The sequence below is a fragment of the Girardinichthys multiradiatus genome, chromosome 11 (assembly GCF_021462225.1).
Source record: "Girardinichthys multiradiatus isolate DD_20200921_A chromosome 11, DD_fGirMul_XY1, whole genome shotgun sequence".
Lineage (NCBI taxonomy): Eukaryota > Metazoa > Chordata > Actinopteri > Cyprinodontiformes > Goodeidae > Girardinichthys > Girardinichthys multiradiatus.
Window position 1 is genome coordinate 40,831,015 of NC_061804.1, and position 22,793 is coordinate 40,853,807.

A 22,793-nucleotide genomic window follows, 5' to 3' on the forward strand; every position below is an offset into this window, starting at 1 on the left:
GTTTTGATGCCTTCAGTGTGAAGCTACAATATTCATAGTCATGAAAATAAATAAAACTCTTTGAATGAGAAGGTGTGTCCAAACCTTTGGTCTGTACTGTATATATTCAGACAACAGTATTAACATTCTCCTTATCATTCCTGGTCTGTCTTTGGAAAAATCTATTTATAGTTCTTGTCATTGCTATCTTTTTAGCCAAAAGCCATCATACTGCCACATTTACAAGTGGACTGTCTTTCTTCTGTTACACTGCTCCCAGGTCACTTTTATATTTTTTCATTTTTCTCAAAAACAGTGCACCATCTGTTTAACTTGTGTCAAAATCTTATTCTTACTTGAAGAATGCATAAAATATCGCAAAGCAGTGCATAGTAGTGAGAAAAGGACTTAATTAAAAAGGAAATTATTTTCGGATTTCAAATTACCCAAAGCCATTTAATACAGATTTCAGCTTAAGAGGCATTCATGTAATCAATTTTATGATCTTACAAAAAAAAATAAAAATAAACATGAACATGTTCTGAACTATGAACAAACTATGGTTCATGAATGTGCCTGGTTACCAAATAATATATGCTGATCGATGGTAGCAGCAGACAAACGTCTAAGCTCCTTTTACCGGTACATACTGTTGAGAAACATCACAGAGTACTCATATATACTGTGTGTAACATTACCACAGTAACCAGTCATTTGTATACACTATGATAACTCAGATGGGACAACATTAAGCACTTATTGGAATGATCTACACTTACTAGCTTAATTTTATGTCTGTTATATGCGATAAAAATTCAGTCCCAGACCATAAGTCTAAGTTAGAGAGTCAAGCCTCTATCTCTGAAACACACACAAACATACACAGTTAGCTGCACTGCTGAGTCATGAGGGCAAAGTAGCCTTTGTATCATACCTCAATCATAATAATTGCACAGAATGTACTGTGAGCCCTAATACCTGTAGTATCTGTGTCATTTATGACTGACAAGAGGTAATTATCATTGCAATATTCCAGTTATTCTTAACCCAATTATTTTGAACCTATGCACTTTTACTGGTACAGAAACTGCCCATGCAGAAAGAAAAGAACAAGCAAATAATGTTATTTGACAGGCTAGTATGATGTGCCGACAAGATCAAGGCACCGTGAAAAATGACACCTGAATTCAGTCTTTGATGTTATCTTTGTTAAATCATCCGCCACTCAGCTGACACATAAAAGCACTCTTTAAAAATACAAGCTTCTGTGTACAGAGCAGCATATGCATTCCTTTTGTCTTCAGACTTCTATTACATTTTCCCTTGAGGAATACAACTGGTATATTTTTAAGTTATATGCCAAAGGTTATTTCACAAGCCTTATATTCTAAAGGGTTTGGTGTTGAGTTTTTGTAGCATAGAATGTATAGAAATGTACCCTCCAGGTTAGCTCTTTGATTTAAATTATAATTCCGACATTTAGTTTGCATAAGATATCAGTGTAACTGAGGCTTCCTATTGAAGTTTTCTCCCAGCACAGAATATAATGTCACCAAATACTTAACAGTGTATAGTGCACGCAGCAAGGTGTGCAGACAAAATGAGAGCAAGCTATGGGCCGTGAAATCTCTGGCTGTCAACCATCGCCGTATCGAATAAGTGATTCAATCAGGGGGTCGAAATCCTTTAAAGCCCATACAGCTAGGTGGGGGCAAAGGCAAAGCTGAGTCACGAGCTGCCTGTGGCCCCCGGAGAGTAACAGTGGAGAACACCAGGAACCTCTGTTTAAAACACTAAAACGAAGAACCTACCAAAGTTGATCGGCTCGAATGAGGACTGTTTTGAGTCATCACCCAAGGTGAGATCCTCCTTTATTACCCTCAGCCCCTAAGAAGGGCACATTTGTACTTTAATCAAAGTGAGGGAGAGGCCCCAGGCAGTGGGGGCTTAGGGTTAATGGAGGGAAGCAGTCTGAATCCGTAGGATGTTGGAAATGACTGCATTAAGGTCTGACATTGCACAGCCTTCTTAAACACTCAGACAGATGGCTGTGCTGAGTCTCATTGTTCCCTGCAGGACTGGATGGAGGAAGCTAATCAGGAGATGACCGAGGAAAAGGACACATGCCACTGCCAACTGTGAGCAGTCATCAAAATTAATGAAACAGAAACTAGTTGGTAAGTAGCTGCTAACTCACACAAACGAGCAAACCTAATACATTTGTAATACCATTGCTAAAATGTCAGAATATCTATTTATAGACAACAGTTTCTGCTTTGCTACATCTGTGAACATGTATGATGGTGATACATGTGTACGTCTAGTTGTAAAAACGTCTGATACATAGTTTACATTTCAAAGAGTTTCACAAGCATCCTTGCAAAGCACAACAGACACATTATGAACCTTTTGCATTTATTGGAAAATGTGTGACCTTGAAGAAAGCCTGAATCTGTAAAGGAGTGTTTCTGTGTTCGGAAAGTCCCCCATCTGATCAGATGTTGTACATATTACAGTTAAGTCCACAATTATATACCCCTAGCAGATTTACATTTAAAAGTTATTTTCAATTAGCTAAAGAGTTTTTTGTGATTAGAAATACAACAGGCATCTGCCAAAAGGTCATAAAACACACAAAAAATAAAAAAAATTTTTAAATTTAAATTTATTTTTAAATGGCATTTTGAAAATGTATTAGTCACTTCTTAATAAAAACATATATTTAGGCATTACGCCAATTAAACCATTCTTATGCTTGCTGACCAGCTTTTTGCACATTTCCACTGGTGTTTTGATGATTTATCTATGGTGATGAGCTCCAACACATCAAGGTCGGAAGACCTTGTTGCCATCACCCTAATCTGTATCTCCCTCTACAGTTTCTCTATTAGATTCAAGTCAGGACTCTGGCTGGGTCACTGCAACCTAAACCTATCAGGGCTCAACGGTACTCTTAATTAAATTAAATTAAATTAAATTAAACTAAATTCAGTTCAATTCAATTAGGCTGCATGGCGGCGCAGTTGGTAGCACTGTTGCCTTGCAGCAAGAAGGTCCTGGATTTGATTTCTGGCCGGGCGTCTTTCTGCATGGAGTTTGCATGTTCTCCCCGTGCATGCGTGCGTGGGTTCTCACCGGGTACTCCGGCTTCCTCCCACAGTCCAAAGACATGCCTGTTAGGTTAATTGGTCACTCTAAATTGCCCTTAGGTGTGTGAATGAGTGTGTGCATGGTTGTTTGTGTGTTGCCCTATGATGGACTGGCGACCTGTCCAGGGTGTATCCCGCCTCTTGCCCATAGACTGCTGGAGATAAGCACCTGCTTCCCCGCGACCCACTATGGAATAAGCGGTAGAAAATGACTGACTAAATTCAATAAAATGTATATAGCATCAATTCACAACACATGTCGTCTCAAGGCATTTTACAAAGTTAATTAAATCGAATCATACAGATTTCAGATCAGGTACATACATTCCAATCCTAACTATCAAACAGTGCAGTCAGATTCAGTTTATTTATTCAACTTGCTACAGGTTTGTCTATCTAAGTGAACATAGCAGATTGCATCGAGTCAGTGATTTGCAGCATTCATTCCTCCTGGATGAGCATGAGACAGGCAATGACCTTGTAGCAATCCCTCATACTGAGCATGCATGTAGTGACAGTGGAGTGGAAAAACTCCCTTTTAACAGGAAGAAACCTCCAGCACAACCAGGCTCAGTGTGGGCATCTGCCACGACCAACTGGGGGTTCGAGAGAAGAGAGCAGAGACCAGAAAATAATACAGGAGTACTGATCCAGGAGTACTTTCTATGGGAAGGGAAAAGTGAAACATTAATGGTTATAGCTCATTTAGTGGCTTCATCTAGGAGAGACAGACAGCTAAGCCGATGAAATCTGAACCAGTTTTCAAGTCTAGTGTATGAAAGAGAGCACGTATACACTCACCGGCCACTTTATTAGGTACACCTTGCTAGTACTGGGTTGGACCCCCTTTTGCCTTCAGAACTGCCTTAATCCTTTGTGGCATTGATTCAACAAGGTACTGGAAACATTCCTCACAGAGTTTGGTCCATATTGACATGATAGCATCACACAGATGCAGATTTGTCAGTTGCACATCCATGATGCAAATCTCCTGTTCCACCACATCCCAAAGGTTCTCTATAGGATTGAGATCTGGTGACTGTGAACTCACATGTTCAAGAAACCAGTCTGAGATGATTCTGGCTTTATGACATGGTGGGTTATCCTGCTGGAAGTAATCATCAGAAGATGGCTACACTGTGGTCATAAAGGGATGGACATGGTCAGCAACAATGCTCAGGTAGGCTGTGGCGTTAACACGATGCTCAATTGGTACTAAGGGGCCCAAAGTGTGCCAAGAAAATATCCCCCACACCATTACACCACCACCACCAGCCTGAACCATTGATACAAGGCAGGATGGATCTATGCTTTCATGTTGTTGACGCCAAATTCTGACCCTACCATCTGAATGTCGCAGCAGAAATCGAGACTCATCAGACCAGGAAACGTTTTTCCAATCTTCTATTGTCCAATTTTGGTGAGCCTGTGTGAATAGTAGCCTCAGTTTCCTGTTCTTAGCTGACAGGAGTGGAACTCGATGTGGTCTTCTGCTGCTGTAGCCCATCCGCCTCAAGTTTCGACGTGTTGTGCATTCGGAGATGCTCTTCTGCATGCCTTGGTTGTAACGAGTGGTTATTTGAGTTACTGTTGCCTTTCTATCAACTCAAACCAGTCTGGCCATTCTCCTCTGACCTCAGGCATCAACAAGGCACAGAACTGCCGCTCACTGGATATTTTCTCTTTTTCGGACCATTCTCTGTAAACCCTAGAGATGGTAATGCATGAAAATCCCAGTAGATCAGCAGTTTCTGAAATACTCAGACCAGCCCGTCTGGCACCAACAACCATGCCACGTTCAAAGTCACTTAAATCGCCTTTCTTCCCCATTCTGATGCTCGGTTTGAACTGCAGCAGATTGTCTTGACCATGTCTACATGCCTAAATGCATTGAGTTGCTGCCATGTGATTGGCTGATTAGAAATTTGCTTTAACGAGCAGTTGGACAGGTGTACCTAATAAAGTGGCCGGTGAGTGTTGTTAGTCACAGTAAAAGCTCAACCAGTAGCTATGTCTAGGAGAGAGACAGTGCAAAACCCTGAAAGACAGGGCCAAGTATGTCATCTGCAAAAGTTGACCATTAAGTTGTTGGCAGCAGCAGCTCAGCCGATGTCCACCTCCAGGAAGGTTCCACAACTAAACACAGAGCCAGGTCAGAGGTAGCTTCTAGAAATTGGCATTGATGTCATTTTCATCTTGCGCTTTACTGATAAATCTGACCTAATTCTTTCCATGGCGGACTGATTAAACAAAATACACGTTTTTAATGATTTCAAAAACAACTACAATTAGATGCTTGCGTTTGAAATTATTTGGCTGGATATTGACTGCTGTTTTTATGAAGGATTTGTAGAATCTATTGAAATTAGCCTATTTCCTGGACAAATCTCCTACTTTCACATTTTACAGAAATGTTCAAGTTAGGGTGAGATCATAGGGTCAATCCAGAAGCCTAATGTTAGCCACTTTGTTTATTCCAGAACCAGTTTTGATGTGTCTTTGTGATCATTGTTCTAGTCAAACAGCAAACTGTATCGAAAAGGTAGACCTCCTTTTCAGTATTCCACCCATTAAGTGTAATGAACAGCAATGAGTAACAGTAAAACAGCCCTTAGCACGATTCCACCACCACATTTGGCATTCGGCTGGTATTTTTAGGTTTTATAGTCCCATCTTTAGTTAACATTATTCTTGTTGAGAATCTCTGTTTGAGATCAATTAGCTTAATCTTCTGTCACAGCTGACCTAAAACAAAGAACACATCTGTCTGATCCATATAGACAGCTGCAAATTTCAGACATTTTCATTCCTGGACTTTCTTCTTGGTGATGTAAAACTGACTTTGCTGTGATAAGTGGCAACAGCTTTGCACACTGCAATGACAATAAGTTCTATTCTATTCTATTCTATTCTATTCTATTCTATTCTATTCTATTCTATTCTATTCTATTCTTAATCTTAAAGGGACAATCTGCAGCAACCTGAATCATACAGTTACTTGAAGTTGACAACAGTTGTTAAGCCTTGTCTCCTAAAGACTTTCCAAATTGTGTAAATCAACAATTCTTCTTCCAATAAGTTCATTGGATATATTCATTGTTCTCAGTATTGATCAATTCATTGAGTCCTGTCAGGCAAATAATTTTCATGATTGCATAAGGAAACTACCAGCTGCAATCAATCATGATCACCATTTACACTTGGCCTTGGCCTCAAGTTAGAAGGCCATCTAGAACTTTCAGCACCATGTATTCAGTATTTTAGTATATTTATTGTATTCAACCCTTTGTCGATATGAGAAACCTGGGCATCCTTGTCTTTGGTTTTTAAAAATGATTTGACATGTGTAAATATTTCACTCTGAAAGAATGGCAGTTTAAATAAATAATTAAAAGACAAAAATAAATATAGAATAGTAATATCCTTTATTGTCCCACGTGTATCAGCAGCAAAGTGAAAGGCAAGCATGCAGATACACACAAAGGTAAAAATATAAAAACAAAAAAATAAAATAAGATTGTAAAGTAAAGGGAAATTTACATCATAAGAAATAAATACTGACCATTTATTAAAAATAGCACATTCAAATGTAAAGAAATGTTCAACAGAGTAGAGTGATTTAAGAAATGTATTTATGTGCATGCAGATTCCTTACTGTAAAACTTGAAGTTGCATACAGTATATACTGTTTGTTGGTCTGTAGATGAAGTTTGTCACTAAAGGTTTAAATGGTAACAACTATAAATATGAATCTTCAAACCTGACATCAAATAGTTTAAGACCTGTTCACAAAATCTTTGTTGCAGTTATCTGATAATCTAATTGAAAACTGTCATAGTAATGGAGTTACAACACACATTGGAAAGCAGGTTCAATTGGATTTTTTTAACACTTGAAAAATCTATGCAGGCTCAAACATTTGTCCAGAGATCTGAGATGTGAAATTTGAACAACAAGATTGTGCTGGATGGATGAGGGCTGTTAAATGACAGCTAAGCTTGGCTGGATACCACATAATGCTCCTGGTTTATATCTAATTATTTCTCTGAGAATTAGGAGTACTAAGAAACGGAGAGCTGCCTAACTCAATTTAGATGTAATGCTACAAAAAGTATGTAAAACTGAAAGTCATTCTTATTTGTCATTTTGTCTTTTAGACCAACCAAGTTGTCCTTAATGTCAGGTATGTCTTTGATTTCACATATATTAATACTTATCTTAACACTCCATTCTGCACTGACTTCACTTATTCAGAGTGTTGGCTCAGTACATTTTCAGTCATATTTAGACTTCTGAGTCTAAATATTAACAGAACATTTAAATGTATATAAAGAGCCAAGCTTTATTAAAAATGTAATGGAAACCAAATGTTAGACAGCAGAGAACAACAACTTAAAGAAAACTGTTGCCTGTTTTTATGTTCATAAGCTCAGGCTATTTTACCTCCTCAAAACTAAGAAATTCTGTCTGCAAACCTATGTTGCTCTTTGGGGTGAAACAGAAAAGGCTGTTTAAGCCTTAGGGCTGAGCTAGCTTGGTAATGACAAGTTGTGTTCTAATCCTCAACATACGGACCACATGTTTAAGTTCATCTAGGTTTACGAATGGCTTTCAAAACATTTGTCATGATCTGCTCAGATGTGGTGTGAACATGAATCCTGGCTGATTCAGATACAAGTGAACAGATTTAAGCATGGCTGTTCACAACTGGGTGTTCACACATTTTGCCTTTACTCCTTACCCAGAGCCATTTCTGTGTGTTTGTGGAAGGGGTGGAGGTGGTTGGGGGATTCCCTGTGCAAACTATATTTACCATCAAATATGTTTTATTTGACAACTTTTTACATCATACTTGATAAGACTGTAAGGTAGTTGTTAATATTTGTAATAACAGATACTGTTGGTTTTCTAAAATTGAGTCCTTTGGGGAAGGTCAACTGTAAGCAAAACTGCATTAAAAGGAAGTTTGAAACAATTTGGAAGTTGAGAATCACATACTGTCTGGAGGATTAGAAAACTTTGATGGGTTAGCTATTTTATTGGCACAGTAAAAATGGACTTTTAGAATAACCATGAATGGACTGATGTGGCAAAAGGTTCTTTAGTGCGACTGTCCAGGACAGATTAGATTTACCCACTGCTGTACAGTATAGCTGCAGCAGACAGACTAATAAATCTGTTCCTACAGAAATTTTAAAATACCATAAATTATTTAGTCATGGATTTATAAAATAAATTACATCACAATACACTTATAAAATTACACAGCAGTAACAGTGTCTACAGTAAAATTATTAGGCAACTTGTTTTATTTTAATTAAGCTAGCCTACCTCAACATAAAAGAAGAGCTGAGTTGCACCATGTTCTTCTAAAAGCACAATTAACCTGACAAAACGGGAGATGTTCCTACCACACAACATTCATAGCAGCTCTGTTCTTCACCAATAAAGACAGTCCAATAACATAACCTGCCAAATATTGAAAAAGAATGGGTGAACAGAATGCTCTCATACTTTATATATATATGATATATATATTTATATATATACTTTAAATATATAAGGTATATATATGTACAGGGGTTTGACAATGAAACTGAAACACCTATCATTTAGTGTGGGAGGTTTCATGGCTAAATTGGACCAGCCTGGTAGCCAGTCTTCATTGATTGCACATTGCACCAGTAAGAGCAGAGTGTGAAGGTTCAATTAGCAGGGTAAGAGCACAGTTTTGCTCAAAATATTTAATGCACACAACATTATGGGTGACATATCAGAGTTCAAAAGAGGACAAATTGTTGATGCACGTCTTGCTGGCGCATCAGTGACCAAGACAGCAAGTCTTTGTGATGTATCAAGAGCCACGGTATCCAGGGTAATGTCAGCATACCACCAAGAAGGACGAACCACATCCAACAGGATTAACTGTGGACGCAAGAGGAAGCTGTCTGAAAGGGATGTTCGGGTGCTAACCCGGATTGTATCCAAAAAACATAAAACCACGGCTGCCCAAATCACGGCAGAATTAAATGTGCACCTCAACTCTCCTGTTTCCACCAGAACTGTCCGTCGGGAGCTCCAAAGGGTCAATATACACGGCCGGGCTGCTATAGCCAAACCTTTGGTCACTCATGCCAATGCCAAACGTCGGTTTCAATGGTGCAAGGAGTGCAAATCTTGGGCTGTGGACAATGTGAAACATGTATTGTTCTCCTTTACTGTTTTCTACCGAACCATTCTTGAGGACCATGTGCATCCAATGGTCCAAACATTGTATCCTGAAGGCGGTGACGTGTATCAGGATGACAATGCACCAATACACACAGCAAGACTGGTGAAAGATTGGTTTGATGAACATGAAAGTGAAGTTGAACATCTCCCATGGCCTGCACAGTCACCAGATCTAAATATTATTGAGCCACTCTGGGGTGTTTTGGAGGAGCGAGTCAGGAAATGTTTTCCTCCACCAGTATCGCGTAGTGACCTGGTCACTATCCTGCAAGAAGAATGGCTTAAAATCCCTCTGACCACTGTGCAGGACTTGTATATTTCATTCCCAAGACGAATTGAAGCTGTATTGGCCGCAAAAGGAGGCCCTACACCATACTAATAAATTATTGTGGTTTAAAACCAGGTGTTTCAGTTTCATTGTCCAACCCCTGTATATATATCTACAGCCATAGTATATACATACATACTATGTACAGTCAAATTCAATACATTTAGAATATGCGTTCCAATGAGACTCGTTTGTCAGAATCTAAAGTCAAGTCAAGTTTATTTAAATAGCGCTATTCAGCAACAAGGCACTCAAGGCGCTGTACACAAGGAAAAACATTACAGTGATACAGAAAATCAAACAACAGAGATAATTAAAAAAAACAATAATAAAAAATAAAATAAATAAATAAATAATAAATAAATAAATAAATACAAATAAAATACAATAAAGAGAATAGAATGATGGATAAGAAAATGAACGGAAAATTGGACTGAAAACTTAACTAATAATGTTTAGATGGCACAGTCAAAGACCATCCTAAACAAATACGTTTTTAATCTTGATTTAAAGCAATTTAGGATTTCAGCACTTTTACAGTTTTCTGGGAGTTTATTCCAGATTAGTGGAGCATAAGAACTAAAAGCTGCTTCTCCATGTTTGGTTCTGGTTCTGCAGAGTAGATTTGAGCCAGAAGACCTGAGAGGTCTGGCTGGCTGATACACTGACAACAAGTCTGTAATATATTTTGGTGCTAAGCCATTCAGTGATTTATAGACTAACAGAAGTATTTTAAACTCTATTCTCTGAGCTACAGGGAGCCAATGTAGGGACTTTAGAACCGGGGTGATGTGCTCCACTTTCTTAGTTCTAGTGAGGACGCGGGCAGCAGCGTTCTGGATCAACTGCAGCTGTCTGATCGACTTTTTAGGCAGACCTGTGAAGATGTTATGATTTGGGGTTTTTTGGTTTCTGTTTTTTTCTTATGTTTCTCACAGTTTTTGAATCATGCTTCTGTTTATTATTTTCCTGGTCATGCTTTAATTTTTGTCTTCTAGTTCATGCTTTGTCAAGTTTGGTTTTTGGATCTGGTTATGCTTTAGTTTCATGTTTTTCTAGTTTCTGTTAGTTTGTATTCAAGAGTCTGTTTTGCTCCAGCCAGTTTTGTTCTGCCTGTCACTTATCTTTATTTGGTTCACCTGCTCCAAGCTAATCTGTCTCCTATCCCCACCTGGTTGACACTCCATGTATACACACCTGTTCAGTTATTCATCGCGGAAACATTTTCAGATCATGCTCATGCCTTGTTCTTCGGATCATGCCATGCCTGTCTTGACTGCCCGTTTATTGTTTTGTTCCTGCCTCTTCTTGTGAGAGAGTTTTTGTTAATTAAAGCTTTTTCACCTACCGTTGTGCTGCCTGCTCGTCTGCATTCTGGGGTCCTCCATTTTGCAAGTCATAACAGAAGACACCGTTGCAGTAATCAATTCTACTAAAGATGAACGCATGAATTAGTTTTTCAAGGTCCTGCTGAGACATTAGTCCTTTAATCCTGGAGATGTTTTAAGCGATAAAAATAACCTTTAAGCAGGCAATAAACATCCTTTAAATTAAGCCCACATTATTTATTGGTCTGATGTAATATTCTAATCTTAAATGTTGTGTTTTTTTTAACCACGAGCAGAAAATCTATATATATATATACATATATATATATACATAAATATATATATATGTATATATATATATATATATATATATATATATATATATATGTATATATATATATATATATATATAGATAGATATATAGTACAGACCAAATGTTTGGACACACCTTCTCATTCCCCTTCCACCTGTGTGTCTCAAGAAGTCAAGTGAAGATGCAACTGGAGAGACTGAATCGGAATGAGGCTGCAGGTCCAGATCATGTCAGCCCTAGAGTCCTGAAGGCCTGTGCAGAGCAGCTCTGTGGGATTCTGCAGCACCTCTTCAACCTTAGCCTGGCCCAGAAGAAGGTTCCGGTGTTGTGGAAGACCTCCTGTCTTGTTCCGGTACCAAAGAAAACTCACCCATCAGTCCTCAATGACTATAGACCTGTTGCCCTGACATCTCACATCATGAAGGTCCTAGAGAGACTCCTGTTGGCCCACCTGAGTAAGCAAACAGTAAACCATCAGGACCCCCTTCAGTTTGCTTATCGCTGTGGAGTTGGAGTTGAAGATGCCATCATACACCTGCTTCAACAAACCCACTGTCATCTGGACAAAGCCAGCAGCACTGTGAGGATCATGTTCTATGATTTCTCCAGTGCATTTAATACAATCCAACCTGATTTGCTTGGTCAGAAACTCCAGAAGACTCAGGTGGAGGCCTCAACAATCTTCTGGATCAAAGACTACCTGACAAACAGACCACAGTTTGTGAGACTGAAGGGTTGTGAGTCTAACCAGGTAGTCAGCAGCACAGGAGCACCACAGGGGACTGTACTCTCACCATTCCTTTTCACTCTGTACACCTCAGACTTCCAGTACAAGACAGACTCCTGTCATCTGCAGAAATACTCGGATGATTCTGCAGTTGTGGGGTGGATCAGAGATGGACAAGAAGCTGAGTACAGGAAGGTGGTGGACCGCTTTGTGGCATGGTGTGGAAACAATCATCTCATTTTGAACGTGACTAAAACAAAGGAGATGATTGTAGATTTTAAGAGAAACAGGAATAAGTCAAAAACTATTTCTATCATGAGAGAAGAAGTGGAGGTGGTGGAGGAGTATAAATGCCTCGGTGTTCACCTGGACAACAGACTAGAGTGGAGATGCAACTGTGAAGCCATCTACAAGAAGGGACAGAGCAGACTGTACTTCTTGAGGAAGCTTAGGTCCTTTGGTCTTTGCAGCAAGATGCTGCATATCTTCTATAAGGCTGTTGTGGAAAGTGTGATCTCTTCTGCCATCTTCTGCTAGGGAAGCAGCATCAGAGCCAGGGACTTAAAAAAGCTCAACAAGCTGATCAAAAAGGCTGGCTCTGTTCTGGGGACTCCTCTGGAACCTCTGGAGATCATTGTGGAAAGATGGATTCTTCATAAAATGAAGAACATTATGGAGAACACTGAGCATCCTCTTCATGAGACTGTCCTACAACAACAGAGTGTCTTCAGTCAGAGGCTTCTTCAGATCTGCTGTAAGTTGGAGTGCTACAGGAGATCCTTCCTGCCCACAGCCATCAGCATCTACAACGGCTCTTTGAGGAAACCTTCATAATGAGCTACAACAACATTTAATTTCCCTTTGGGATTAATAAAGTATTTTTGAATTGAATTGAATTAAAAGAGTTTTCTTTATTTTCATGACTATGAATATTGTAGCTTCACACTGAAGGCATCAAAACTATGAATTAACACATGTGGAATTATATACTGAACAAAAAAGTGTGAAACAACTGAAAATATGTCTTATATTCTAGGTTCTTCAAAGTAGCCACCTTTTGCTTTGATTACTGCTCTACACACTCTTGGCATTCTGTTGATGAGCTTCAAGAGGTAGTCACCTGAAATGGTTTTCCAACAGTCTTGAAGCAGTTCTCAGAGATGCTTAGCACTTGTTGGCCCTTTTGCATTCACTTTGTGGTCCAGCTCACCCCAAACCATCTCGATTGGGTTCATGTCCAGTGACTGTGGAGGCCAGGTCATCACGCGCAGCACCCCATCCCTCTCCTTCTTGGTCAAATAGCCCTTACACAGCCTGGGTGTGTGTTTGGGGTCATTGTCCTGTTGAAAAATAAATGATGGTCCAACTAAATGCAAACTAGATGGAATAGCATGCTGCTGCAAGATGCTGTGGTAGCCATGCTGGTTCAGTATGCCTTCAATTTTGAATAAATCCCCAACAGTGTCACCAGCAAAGCACCGCCACACCATCACACCTCCTACTTCATGCTTCACGGTGGGAACCAGGCATGTAGAGTCCATCCGTTCACCTCATCTGCGTCGCACAAAGACACGGTGGTTGGAACCAAATATCTCAAACTTGGACTCATCAGACCAAAGCACAGATTTCCACTGGTCTAGTGTCCATTCCTTGTTCTTTAGCCCAAACAAGTCTGTTCTGCTTGTTGCCTGTCCTCAGCAGTGGTTTTTCTAGCAGCTATTTTACCATGAAGGCCTGATTCACACAGTCTCCTCTTAACAGTTGTTCTAGAGATGTGTCTGCTGCTAGAACTCTGTGTGGCATTGAACTGTTCTCTAATCTGAGCTGCTGATAACCTGCAATTTCTGAGGCTGGTGACTCGGATGAACTTATCGTCCGCAGCAGAGGTGACTCTTGGTCTTGTGAGCCAGTTTCTTTGTAGCGCTTGATGGTTTTTGCGACTGCACTTGGGGACACTTTCAAAGTTTTCCCAATTGTTCGGACTGACTGACCTTCATTTCTTAAAGTAATGATGGCCACTCGTTTTTCTTTACTTAGCTGATTTTTTCTTGCAATACAAATTCTAACAGTCCATTCAGTAGGACTATCAGCTGTGTACTGTATCCACCTCCTGCACAACACAACTGATGGTCCCAACCCCATTTATAAGGCTTGAAATCCCACTTATTAAACCTTACACATGTGAAGTGAAAACCATTTCAGGTGACTACCTCTTGAAGCTCATCAACAGAATGCTAAGAGTGTGCGGAGCAGTAATCAAAGCAAAAGGTGGCTACTTCGAAGAACCTAGAATATAAGACATATTTTCAGTTGTTTCACACTTTTTTGTTCAGTATATAATTCTACATGTGTTAATTCATAGTTTTGATGCCTTCAGTGTGAAGCTACAATATTCATAGTCATGAAAATAAAGAAAACTCTTTGAATGAGAAGGTGTGTCCAAACCTTTGGTCTGTACTGTATATATTCAGACAACAGTATTAACATTCTCCTTATCATTCCTGGTCTGTCTTTGGAAAAATCTATTTATAGTTCTTGTCATTGCTATCTTTTTAGCCAAAAGCCATCATACTGCCACATTTACAAGTGGACTGTCTTTCTTCTGTTACACTGCTCCCAGGTCACTTTTATATTTTTTCATTTTTCTCAAAAACAGTGCACCATCTGTTTAACGTGTGTCAAAATCTTATTGTTTCACACTTTTTTGTTCAGTATATAATTCCACATGTGTTAATTCATAGTTTTGATGCCTTCAGTGTGAAGCTACAATATTCATAGTCATGAAAATTAAGAAAACTCTTTGAATGAGAAGGTGTGTCCAAACATTTGGTCTGTACTGTATATATTTATATATATTTATAAAAGCTCCACGGTGGCAGGGCTTCGGGGGTGGATGAGATCCACCCTAAGTACCTCAAGTCTCTGGATGTTGTGGGGTGTCTTGGTTGATACGCCTTTGCAAAATTGCTTGGCAGTTGGGGACAGTACCTCTAGACTGGCAGATGGGTTCCTTCTTACGAAGGGGTACCGGAGGGTGTGTTCCAACTATAGGGGGATCACACTCCTCAGCTTCCCTGGTAAGGCCTATGCCAGGAGAGTGGTTTTTGTCCCGGCCGTGGAACACTGGACCAGCTCTCCACCCCTTGCAGGGTACTAGAGGGTTCAAGGGAGTATGCCCAACCGATCCACATGTGTTTTGTGGACCTGGAGAAGGCATTCGACTGTGTCCCTTGTGGTGCCCTTCAGGGGGTGCTCCAGGAGTTCGGAGTCAAGGGCCCTTTATTAGGGGTCATCCCGTCTCAGTACAAGCGGAGCAGGAGTGTGGTCTGCATTGCTGGCACTAAGTTGGACCTGTTCTCGGTGCATGTTGAACTCCGGCAGGGCTGCCCTTTGTCGTCGGTCCTGTTCATAACTTTTATGGACAGGATTTCAAGGCGCAGCCAAGGGCTGGAGGGGGTCTGGTTTGAGGACTAGTGGATTTCGTCTCTTATTTTTGCAGATGATGTGGTCCTGCGGGCCCCCTCTAGCAAAGACCTACAGCATGCAGCCGAATGGGAAGCAGCTGGGATGAAGATGAGCTCCTCCAAGCCTGAGGCCATGGTTCTCAACCGGAAAAGGGTGGCCTGTCCTCTTTAGGTTGGAGGGGAGGAATTCAAGTATCTTGGGGTCTTGTTCATGAGTGAGGGGAAAATAGAGCAGGACATTGACAGATGGATCGGTGTGGCTGCTGCAGTGGGGACACTGTGCCGGTCCATTGTGGTGAAGAGAGAGCTGAGCCGGAAGGCGAAGCTCTCGATTTACCAGTCGGTCTATGTTCCCACCCTCACCTATGGCCATGAACTTTGGGTCATGACTGAAAGACCGAGATCCCGGATACAAGTGGCTGACATGAGCTTTCTCCATAGGGCGGCCTGGCATTCCCTTAGAGATAGGGTGAGGAGGTCGGCCATCCGGGAAGGGCTCGGAGTACAGTCGCGGCTCCTCCACATTGAGACAAGCCAGTTGAGGTGGCTCGGGCATCTATACTGGATGCCGCCTGGACGCCTTCCTCGAGAGGTGTTCCAGGCACGTCCCTCCGAGAGGAGGCCCAGGGGACGGCCAAGGACACGCTGGAAGGACTATGTCTCTCGGCTGGCCTGGGAACGCCTTGGGCTCCCCCCGGAGGAGCTGGAGGAGGTGTCTGGGGAGAGGGAAGTCTGGGTGTCTCTACTGAGTCTGCTGCCCCCGCGACCTGGTCACGGATGAAGCGGAAGACGACGAGTACTAGTACGAGTATGAGTATATATACAGGGATTGGACAATGAAACTGAAACACCTGGTTTTAGACCACAATAATTTATTAGTATGGTGTAGGGCCTCCTTTTGCGGCCAATACAGCATAAATTCGTCTTGGGAATGACATATACAAGTCCTGCACAGTGGTCAGAGGGATTTTAAGCCATTCTTCTTGCGGGATAGTGGCCAGGTCACTACGTGATACTGGTGGAGGAAAACGTTTCCTGACTCGCTCCTCCAAAACACCCCAAAGTGGCTCAATAATATTTATATCTGGTGACTGTGCAGGTCATGGGAGATGTTCAACTTCACTTTCATGTTCATCAAACCAATCTTTCACCAGTCTTGCTGTGTGTATTGGTGCATTGTCATCCTGATACACGCTACCGCCTTCAGGATCCAATGTTTGAACCATTGGATTCACATGGTCTTCAAGAATGGTTCGGTAGTCCTTGGTAGTGACGCGCCCATCTAGCACAAGTATTGGGCCAAGGGAATGCCATGATATGGCAGCCCAAACCTTCACTGATCCACCCCCATGCTTCACTCTGGGCATGCAACAGTCTGGGTGGTACGCTTCTTTGGGGTTTCTCCACACCGTAACTCTCCCGGATGTGGGGAAAACAGTAAAGGTGGACTCATCAGAGAACAATACATGTTTCACATTGTCCACAGCCCAAGATTTGCGCTCCTTGCACCATTGAAACCGACATTTGGCATTGGCATGAGTGACCAAAGGTTTGACTATAGCAGCCCGGCCGTGTATATTGACCCTGTGGAGCTTCCGACGGACAGTTCTGGTGGAAACAGGAGAGTTGAGGTGCACATTTAATTCTGCCATGATTTGGGCAGCTGTGGTTTTATGTTTTTTGGATACAATCCGAGTTAGCACCCGAACATCCCTTTCAGACAGCTTCCTCTTGCGTCCACAGTTAATCCTGTTGGATGTGGTTCGTCCTTCTTGGTGGTATGCTGACATTACCCTGGATACCGTGGCTCTTGATACATCAGAAAGACTTGCTGTGTTGGTCACAGATGCGCCAGCAAGACGTGCACCAACAATTTGTCCTCTTTTGAACTCTGGTATGTCACCCATAATGTTGTGTGCATTTCAATATTTTGAGCAAAACTGTGCTCTTACCCTGCTAATTGAACCTTCACACTCTGCTCTTACTGGTGCAATGTGCAATCAATGAAGACTGGCTACCAGGCTGGTCCAATTTTGCCGTCAAACCTCCCACGCTAAAATGACAGGTGTTTCAGTTTCATTGTCCAACCCCTGTAGTATGTATCTATACACTATATATATATTATTGTTGTCTTTATCTTTAATACAGAACGTCAGTAAAGTGTCAATAATAATTACACAAAACACCTAGTTGCTGCTGCAGCTAATTATCATTGGTAGATCTAAGCGATAGTGGTTATTGCTTTAATTTAAGAACATATAACATGTGGATGTCAGCAGGTGTGTTGTATTGAGAGAGAGCACATAAAAAGCAAAAGCCAGGGTAAAGACATTTTCTATCGACATTTTGTGCTTATAACACCTGCGGAGCACCTGTAGATGCCTTTATGGTGTAGCTGCTGGCTCACTGCTGTGGCATGAACCTTCATCCTTGCTGAGTCTTCAGTTCATTCTTTTTGTTTTGCTAAGAATTGGCCATACATCCATTAAACATTTTTGTCAAGAAAGCAATCAATCTTCTTGTTACAGCTGTGGACATCCTGGAACTCTGTGGTTCCAGATGACAAGTCATCATCCATATCTGGAGGTGTGTCCCTGTTGATGAGAGGAATTGCTCCAAAGGCACCTATTGTGTTAGAACACTAAGTTATAAAACAGGATGTGATATTGAATTTTTAGGTTTCTGGATTGAAAATATGAGGATAATTGCCCTTTAAACAAAAGGGCTAAAGATTTTACCGACTAGAACTGATAAAATAACCATAGTTTGTTGATGTAGAATACTGTAATGAGTGACACATCAAAACAAAAATTGTGCCTTGGCTTCAAACTGAACCCTTGGAGCATATCTGGCATCACAGACCTTAATTATTTCCTCCATGTTTAACGTAACACATTTAAAACCAAGCCTTTGCCAGACAGCAGCTTTTTAAACTGATAAAATTGCTGCCTACAATATTTTTCATCAGTATTAAGTCACTTAGTGATTGAGCAATCACATACTGTTTCTTTTTAAAGAAAGGATTAAGTGTGATGCTTTAGGAATGAGAATGAAAAACAAATCCTCCACCAGAGCTAACTGCATTGCACTTAACAGTTTAGCAAAAAATTACATGTAGTGATAAGCACTATTTAAGTACTGGAGTGAAACTGAAAGAAAGTGTCAATATACTTGAGGTCCACTTAATAAAGAGCACAAGCTAGAAATGATATTGCTCTAATCCTTACTTGTATCCAGTTTTTTTGTTTTTCTGTGTACTACTCTGGCTCACCAAGGCTTTTCCCCCACTGGTTTTGAGAGGACCGCTGAGCTCTTTCAGTCGTCTACAAGATCTGGGGCACCCACATGTAAAATGTCACATGAATGTATAATGAAGCTCTTCTAACTGTTCTGGGGTCATTATTATCTCTTTCATACATGTTGAATGAAATCTGCTGTGAAAGCTCTGTGAGCATTGGAGTGAGTATAATTCCTCAGCTCCTGGCTATCTGAGACAAGAAGGTAAACTACCGTGTATATAATACACTTGTATATGTGCTGTTTTCATGCATACTTCACCATAAAAACACTGGTTCACATCGTCACCAGAACATTTCAATCAGCTCCAGTCTCCTGCGGCTCTATGTCACACAGCAGACATGTGCTTTCTGTGTGAGTTTAAATGAAATAAGAAATACGCATGAAGGGAGTCACACAAAGGAATAGAATGAGGACTAAAGCCACATATACAACAGGCAAGAAAATATGTGATTTGGCTAAATTAAATTTTTACATTCTAAACCAGACTGACGAGATTTTTTTTTTTTTCAATAATGAGAAATCATTCACTTTGCATTAATCTAAAGCTAGTCAGTCAGTCAGTTAAACGTTTTCAAGCTTATTTTTCCTCATGGAATGCTTTAGATCTGCTACTACAGCTAAATTGGGTCAGTTCTTCACTCATTTCACTTTGAATCCATAGGATGTAGAAAGGGTTTCATACGTCTCATTCATGCTTTCTAGAGGATGACTTTTAATCAAAAATTTACCAAAAAATAAACTGGTGACCAGAATGGAACAATATAAATGTATTATTTTTCTAATCAGTGAACACACTTTAATGCTATCCAGGTCAGAATCAACTAAAATTGGTATTGGCAGGTTTAAGCTTTAAAAACTCAGTGATTGAAAATTGGATACAAATTCTCTAATTAGCGCATCTCTAATCTTAATTTATCAGCTTTTGAATCCCTGGACAAATGACCTGCCCCAGCTTGTTCCATCTGTTTATGGCAGACACTATACAGTAGTACTCAGTGACCCTAAATGTATTAGATGAACAAAATTGATGGATGGATGGATGGATGGACGGATGGATGGACGGATGAACGGATGGATGAACGGATGGATGGATGAACGGATGGATGGATGAACGGATGGATGGACAAATGGACCATGGCATATTGTTAAATGTAAATCAGCTAAGTTGTTGCCTGTTGAAAGTCAACAGGCAACAACTTACACAGAGACCCTTTAAAGTTTCTATTTTAAGTATTTTTATTTACAGACCAGAAATCCTGAAAGGACAGTTCTAACATGCAGACTCAGTGTTAACAGGCATAACTCTGTCAACATATTTCCTTACCTTTATGTCTGCTGTTCCTGTGCTGAGACACTTTCTGCTCTGGACTCTCTGGCAGCAGACTGTGAAACCAGCGGCGGTGTAAGTGTTGGACCCCCAGGCTGCGGGAACTGGGCCAGTTTCGCAATACTTTGGCTCCCCCACCGGATACGGCCTGAACAGTAGCCCATCTGGAACGCGCCCTCATGCCCATGCCCGCTGTCCCGAGGGCAGCAGGAGGCGCGACAAGAGACAGCAGGGGCGGCAGGCTTGGGGGGTTGGACTGAACAGCCTTGATGGTGGAGCGCTGCAGGAGCAAGATGCTGCCTGCCATCAGATAGGCAATGCCCAGGCAGAGCAGCAGCATCTGAGCTCTCTTCAAGAGGCAGTGCAGCTTGCTGAGGGGCACCACCATACCTGCACTGTGTATTGTACCCACTTCAGTAAAAGGTCATTAAATGGAGTAGGACTGAGAAGATATGTAGGAGGACTCCAAAATTTTGCAGTGCCTTGCAGCATGTGTGTCTATACTGGTCCATGTTGTTGCTAACATCAGCAGCAGTGGAAAATTGGATGTGTAAAAAATGAGTGATTTATGACTCCAGAAAGATCCTGAAGATGAGGGAAAAAAAGATACAAATTAGATTGGTGGAGTTAAAATAAAAAAAATACATCATGTAAGAAAACCAAAAGGAATATAGGACAATGAGGGATAATATTATGAACATTTACAGGTAAAGTGTGTGACCATCTCTTCATCATGACACTTATTTGCTGCAAGTCAACATTGTGTGCTCAAAGTTATGATAGAAGCAGATTGGTCAACCAGAAGGATTTACACAAGTTTAGCAAAAACGAAACTGTAATGGTTAGACACCAGGTCGGAGCATTTCCCAAACCGCAGCTCTTTGGGGGTTGCCTGGTCTGCACTCAAGGTTCATAAAATACCATTTTTATAAATCTCCATTACATTTTTGTTATTGCAGTTGTTTTAAGACTGTAGAAGTCCATTTTGGTCTTGGACTGGCCTATGGGTTTAGCCACTGTCTGCTGTAAGCACTGATCATAATCTTTTAACAGAACCTCACTTCAAATGTCCTGAACTATCCCTTAAAAGAACCTACTGTTTACACCGTGGTGCCAGATACCACTCTCACCTTCAGTGCTAGAGTCAGGGCTGTTTTGGCAACAAAAGGGGGACCAACATCCTATTAGGCAGGGGTCACAATATTGCTATGTTATATGTAATGCAAAATACCTGATTATTGTTGTTAAACATCATATTAATCTTGTTTTCGCTATTTGTTCTTGAAATAGAAAAATCATGTTGTGCTCCATGATTCCTGTTGCTTATTTCAGGTGAAGTCTGAACAATAATTAAATCCCCTCATCTAAACCTAATCTGTGTTTATTTTGTAAGAGATGTCAGTTAGGGTCCTGCCCTGCAAGAATATATGCGTGATGTTTCCCGCACAGAGCAAATCTTGGTCATCAGAGTGAAAAGAAAAAAAAAAAAAAAAAAAAACCTGCAGTGATAAAGGCTGTGGGCATTATGGGTGCTTATGAAAGGGGGATTATTATAGCAGCTTGCAGATCAACTCTCATCCGAGCAGCGATAAATATACATGTGATGAGCGACGGAAACACATGGAGAAGAGGTGCCGAGAACCGGGATTGCCTGCAGTGTTTTATGTAGCCTGACACGGCGAGGAGAGGAGCAGTGAGGTGAACACCCGCTAATCGGGCTGGTGGCCGTCACACGTCGTTATGTCCTTCAGATCCACTTTTCCTAACCGGGGCTCTCCCAGCAGCAGCAGCGGGGGTGCGGCGGTGCTCCCGAGAAAAACAGCCTACAGAAGCAACAGTTTGCACGATGGTGGAGTCCGGATATCTAAGTTGTGTTCAACTCATGTTTTAATTCGCTAATCAAACAGGCCTAACTAATACTAAAAATGCCTAAACGCGTTGGATTAGATTAAAATTTGACAGCACACGGCGCAGGACAAACGGATCACTTGAGGGAGTGAACACGCATCAGTCGTTGAAGAAGCCAATGTCTTCCATCTTAAACCCCCCTTTTTATAGCGCCTCCACCATAAGGCTTCGGCAGAGGCTTTTCAGCTGCGCTTACCTTCAGCGGCGGCTTCCTCAGCCGCGCCGATCGTTCCTTTCCCCTTCCTGCATGTGAAGGTCTGCTGGGCTTTTTAGTATTTCCCACAGCTGTTGTTATGTAAGGTCTCCATTTCACACACATAAACACCGGAACTCTTGAGTGTCGACGAGCCAGCGCTGCTTTCTGTTTCCCTGAAAAGGCTGCGGCGGCAGGCAGAATGTGATTGTGTGTGTGTGTGTGTGTGTGTGTGTGTGTGTGTGTGTTTGTGTGTCTGCTGTGGAGGAAGAGGAGGTAATAGGGATAGGAGAAGGAGGGGAGCTCAGGCTCATTTACATTGGTGATGTAAACGCGTCACTGCTCCACCACTGTGCAGACAGGAGAACCGAGTCCAGCAGACGACCGCCTGTACTGCAGCTCCACCGTGAATCCTACTGGTCATAGAGCTCATTATTTGTGCAGATCCAAATAAAGTTTGTCGTTTGTCTCCCAGATCGCCTGAGTTTTGCCCTGTCTTGTCTTCATAGTTGGGTTGTCTTAACTTATAGCTCTTCGTGAATTTC

At 41.3% G+C, this 22,793-nt stretch overlaps 1 protein-coding gene across 1 annotated transcript in view; it reads right to left on the bottom strand.

Moving 5' to 3' along the window:
- Window positions 1-22,526, bottom strand: part of wscd1b (WSC domain containing 1b) — a 39,992-nt gene extending 17,466 nt beyond the window's left edge. Inside the window, exons 1-2 of the mRNA XM_047380034.1 lie at window positions 22,252-22,526; window positions 20,145-20,732 (exon numbers count right to left, since the gene is read on the bottom strand). Of these exons, the coding sequence (XP_047235990.1) occupies window positions 20,145-20,535 (391 nt within the window). The 5' untranslated portion in view covers window positions 20,536-20,732; window positions 22,252-22,526. The remainder of the gene's footprint in view (window positions 1-20,144; window positions 20,733-22,251) is intronic.
- Window positions 22,527-22,793: the final 267 nt, after the last annotated feature.